The sequence below is a fragment of the Montipora foliosa genome, chromosome 12 (assembly GCF_036669935.1).
Source record: "Montipora foliosa isolate CH-2021 chromosome 12, ASM3666993v2, whole genome shotgun sequence".
NCBI lineage: Eukaryota > Metazoa > Cnidaria > Anthozoa > Scleractinia > Acroporidae > Montipora > Montipora foliosa.
Window position 1 is genome coordinate 32,963,549 of NC_090880.1, and position 5,000 is coordinate 32,968,548.

At 38.6% G+C, this 5,000-nt stretch overlaps 1 protein-coding gene across 2 annotated transcripts in view; it reads right to left on the reverse strand.

Annotated features, from left to right (window-relative positions):
- The window catches only part of LOC137978653 (protein FAM133-like), a 9,890-nt gene extending 5,957 nt beyond the window's left edge, over positions 1–3,933 (reverse strand). The window contains exons 1-5 of one of the 2 annotated variants that reach the window (XM_068825660.1): positions 3,872–3,933; positions 3,702–3,764; positions 3,506–3,601; positions 1,106–1,186; positions 167–195 (exon numbers count right to left, since the gene is read on the reverse strand). In XM_068825660.1, coding sequence (XP_068681761.1) covers positions 167–195; positions 1,106–1,186; positions 3,506–3,601; positions 3,702–3,764; positions 3,872–3,902 — 300 coding nt within the window. In that variant the 5' untranslated portion in view covers positions 3,903–3,933. The remainder of the gene's footprint in view (positions 1–166; positions 196–1,105; positions 1,187–3,505; positions 3,602–3,701; positions 3,765–3,871) is intronic. The other variant, XM_068825661.1, reaches the window with a different exon arrangement.
- Positions 3,934–5,000: the final 1,067 nt, after the last annotated feature.

Below are 5,000 nucleotides of genomic sequence, written 5' to 3' on the forward strand. Positions count from 1 at the left end.
CCCATTGACTGTTGAACTGACCCCACATTGACAAGTAAAATCATCTGGTGTTAGATGGAGTAAACTTCTAAAGCCTCACTTCTAGGAGTCTATGGGTAACCACACTTTTTATCATTTCATTTCTCGAATATCAGATATGACATCATATAAGGCAGTAATTCCAAACCTTTCTCCTTTTCCTCTTCTTTCTGTCTACTGAGATGGAAAAAAATTGAAAATCAAAGCAGAAGAGTAGCACCTTTTATGACTTCCCAAGTCAGCGCCACAGGAGAAAAGAGCAAAACTTATGGGAAAGGAATAATAGTGATAAAACTAGAAGTAATCAAGGATTAGCGAGAAGCATTCAATTCCCATTTTGTCATGGACAAGGCATTTGAAAGTTGTTCTATACTTTGGGGAGAATTGTCTTGTACCATTTTAGAACTAGTATTTATTCAGGAGTGAAGATATCACACCGTAAGTATTTTCTTGTTGCTAATTGTGTCCCCAATTAGTTACCTGTGGCGCTAGGACGACAAGACACTTAAAATGTATGCATGCTAATAATTTTATTAAAACTTTTTATTATGGAATGCATGTGTTATAATGCAATATCAGTTTTGTTGCATATCAGTGGCCTTTCTTGCTGGATTAACCAAACAGCGTGATTCCTCAGTGTGTACAGCATGGGGTACTAATGCAGGACAGTCACCCATCCACGTATTAACCCTGCCCTACAGGAATTGACTTCCTTGAGCCCGTCATAACAGTACACTGTATATGACATGAGATCAAGGCTATTTGTGCCACAACAAGATGGTGTCCAAATGTTGAGATCCCGCAGATTTGACAGTCGTTATCCGAGAAGACTTGAAAGTCTAACCATTTGCAGATGTAATTACCAAGGCAGCACTTTCTCCTCAGTTCTTTCAAGACACTGAGTCAAACTCACAACCTCCTGCATGATAGCCCGATGCTCAACCAACTGGCAGTGGTTACTTTGCCAAATAGCAGTGGTTACTTTGCATTGAAAGATAACATTTTCTTCATCAGATTATCCAAGTGGATAACAGGCAATGGAAATCAAGTACCAATGGCAGGTAACCTTACCCATTGTTAGACTAACCTGAGGAGTCTGAGCCAGAGGAGGTTGATGATTCAGATGTTTCATCAGATGTATTGCTTCTCCTTCTTTTCTTCCATTTTCCTGAAAAGTGAGTTGAAAGCCTTACCAGTTAAGATTTTTGGGAGTCAAGCCATGAAACATGGTTGTTTATGATAGAATATAATGAGATACTGTATTTTCTGAACTGAAGATTACATGAACTGATTTTCATGAGAATGATCATTGCATTTACTACTCAAGTTGTTTCCTTATTTCCTAACTCTTCCCCTCACAGGATTAACACTAAGACTCTACTCTGTCTAAGGACAGATGATTACTGGTCAATGGGGGCCTGCTCAGGGACGGGAGAGAGAGTAGCATGTAACTGTCATGAATCCTCTTACATAAAACATAGTTAATAGAGGGGAATGGTTAGGAAGCTTGGCAAACATCAAAGGAGCAAACAAAGATGCCAAGATTTAGGTTGGAAAGTCCACGACCGTGCACAATCTTTTGTTTTGCGCTCATACACTATGCATGAATTACATAACCAACACGTTTCTATTGGTTAGTTCCTCAGTACGGAGTAAACAACTATTGTGTTTTGTGCACGGTCAAGGCCAGAAAAGAGAACAAAAACCTACAACAAAGAAAGTTGTCGGGTTTCATAACCATTCCCCTCTATTAACTATGCATAAAATCAGTATCCGTAATGTGCAGTTCAAACATGACATCTCATATTCTGTCATAAACTTTACCTCTTAAAATATAATATAAAAAAAATAGGAATTAACCAGTTCCTAGTTGGCTTGATAAGCCTAGACTTTTTTAGACTTCAACATAACTTAACTGCAATGACCATAGTCATTTGAAAAAAAAGTAGCTTGCAATAGAAAGTTACGATTTAAAGACCTCATATTTCTAAACTCTAGTCTAATGTCTTCATCGGGGTGACCTACACTGTATCAGTGATGATCCACCAGGGGTGATCTAAACTGTGCAATGATAGTGATCATGAGTATATCAGACAGACCAAACATCCATTTGGTACATATTTCAAGGAGCACTATGGTTTTGTCAATGCGTTTCTTTAAAACTGTCAGCAAACCACTCTTAATGAACAATGGTATTTGTTTTCCTGACCGTCCTTCTTTTTAAATAATTATCTTCACAAAGGTATTACTTGAAAATGCATCATTCGCACACACTTACACCATGGTTAGATAACACTAGTCGTAGAAATGTAAAAAGCAAACAAGTTGCTGAATTAAATCTCGAAACAACATTGATCTGTTTGATAGTTGAAAAAAACAAAAGGTGATTGCTCATTTGCTTGAGGTGTCATCAATTTGTCCAATTGTCAAAAGAAGACAAAGGGTTTTGGACAAGCATTAGCTCACAAAATATTTGGCTATATCCTGCTCCCAATGACTTTCTATCCGTGGAGGACTTTGTTTTCCTGCTGTTGTTCCAGTTCACTCTGATAAAATAATAGTTACGATTATCACTAGTCGAAAAGTTCTGAAAGATTTAAATGGAAGTCGTGGCATGAATCTGGTGCGGCATGCACACTGTGGCAATTACTTTCTGTTTTCTTTTTCACTGTGGCACACCACGTTTCACTTGCTGCCGCGTTCGGCCACGCCCGACCAGGACGAGGTTGAGGAATTTATCCTGCCTCATTGAAATCGCGGCAGAACCCTTCGCCAAAGACGGTTTCACCGCGTGCCAATGAGTAAATACTTTCGGGCGGTACTGTATTTGCACTGTATTAAAAGAAAAGGACGCTAATTACTGTTAATAAGCGCGTCCTTTCCCTTTTGCAATATGACGTGTCGAGATACCCGGCAGCCGGGAAGTGCTTTCAAAAAACTAGATACCCGGCAGTCAGAAATAAATTTTGACCAATTTTCTCCAAATAGCTCGCTTAATTCCTCTAAGAACATAAGATATTTGTTTAGAAATCTCAAGCGATTATAAATATTGCCTTGGGTTAAAAGCAGAAGCGACTATTGAGCTTGGGCATAGAGTAAAATCTCAATGTTTTTGAGACTTAGAAAATATTCGAGTTCTGACACACTAAGTCAACTCCTGATGAATATCCACAGAAATTACCAACGAAACCTCACCAGAGTATTTAGTGTTTGTTCAGAAATGCCAAGCGATTCTAAATAAAGGAATTAAGCGAGCTATTTGGAGAAAATTGGTCAAAATTTCTGACTCTTTTTTGAAAGCACTTCCCGGCTGCCGGGTATCTAGACACTTTCTTTGCAATAACCTTGGATCATTACACTGCATAGGTGTGTTGAAAAGTTGGGTCTCTTAATCGTAATCTCTAAGCCTTATTCAATTTTTTCAAACCGGAAACAACATTTGTTTCGGCTAAAAAACATGACCATGCATCGATCGATGAACACTTGCCTTTGCCAGACACAGGTGTTTTGCTCACGGAGGAGCTTGACGATGAAGAATCGCATCTTGACCGACCGCTATGTTTTCTTTTGTTCTTCTTCTTTTCTGTAAAACAGTTAAACCAAAAGCGTGCCACCTCGTAAAATTAGACAGGCTTAAAGTTCAAAATCAAATCATTAGCTTGGGCTTAACTTTCATATACTACCTCGACTGTGTGAATTTTCTGTTAGATCGCGTTCTTTCGTGGATAAAATTTCACTTGTGTCACCTAACAGATAAAATATCAACCTATCCATTAAATATGAATTTGTGAAGAGACACACGAGAAGTAAAAAGGGCGAGAACGTTGACTGAAAAGAAACTCTTGATCTTCACCCTGCTCCTTTTCCCCTTCTCTTTCCGCCATTTTGTACTATTCTGAGCCTTCTGAGTTTTGGCCAGCGGCAATGAGCTACCTTTGTACCTAGGTACTTCATGTATCCCCTATTATAGTGTATTTAAATTATAATGTATTCCCACGCGTATATTATAATACATTTAAATAATTAACCCTTTTTTCCCATGTCTACCCTTACATACCCTTATAAACCCCTATATTTAAATACATAATAATAAGGGATACATGAAGTACTTGCCCCTTTGTAGCCTAGCCTTTCGTATTCCGCCATTTTGTCAACAGAACTGACCTGGGAAAGGACTGGGTCGCACTTACCCAGGGTGCCCTAGGACGATTGGCGCCTACAAAAAAAACAAGCACACACCCAGCCCAGCTCTTTCGCGGTCTAGCTCGATCTCTCAAAAGCGGGAAAAAAGCGCGGGAACCTGTCTCACTGTCTAGCAAAGAGCTCTAAGTAATGTTTATTATTCCGTCTTCTTCACAATTTTTCGTTCAAAACGTCGTTAACTGTACTTTTCTAATACAATAGGCTAATTTTTATCCTCAAAACTGCACACAGAAGGTTTTCGGAAACGTATTTGAAGTGTTCAAAAGGCTTACGCCGCTTTTAATTTAAAGGCCAAGTCGAAGCTTGGAAAAGTCGAAGTCGAAGCTTGGAAAAGAAATAACTTGGTAAGATTACAAGTTTACATTGTTTCTTTGACATAAAACAAAAGCAAATTCAGGTAAAATTTGACTAATCGATAACGGATTTGTAAAACCTCGACCGCCTAAATTAAATTTTGTGTCAGATTTTTCGCTGAAGGCGAACAAAAGAAATTAAAACAAGAATGCTTTGAAAAGAGAAACCCCGAAAGTAAGGGCTACCTGAAAGGATATATAGTTTACCATAGTTTGTTTTGATTAGTTTTAGCCGACTCCAGTGTTTCGGGGAGGTGGGAAATGGGAAAATTGCCCTTGTGAGAGGGTAGACTAGGAGTGGGGAGGGGTGAAAAAAGAAAGAAATGAGTTGTTGCATTGCAGACTTTAAAACCGTTCCATTCAGCTTTTAGGACGTAATAGTTTCATGATTATTTATTACTAGAGTCTAACATTGATTGATTCACA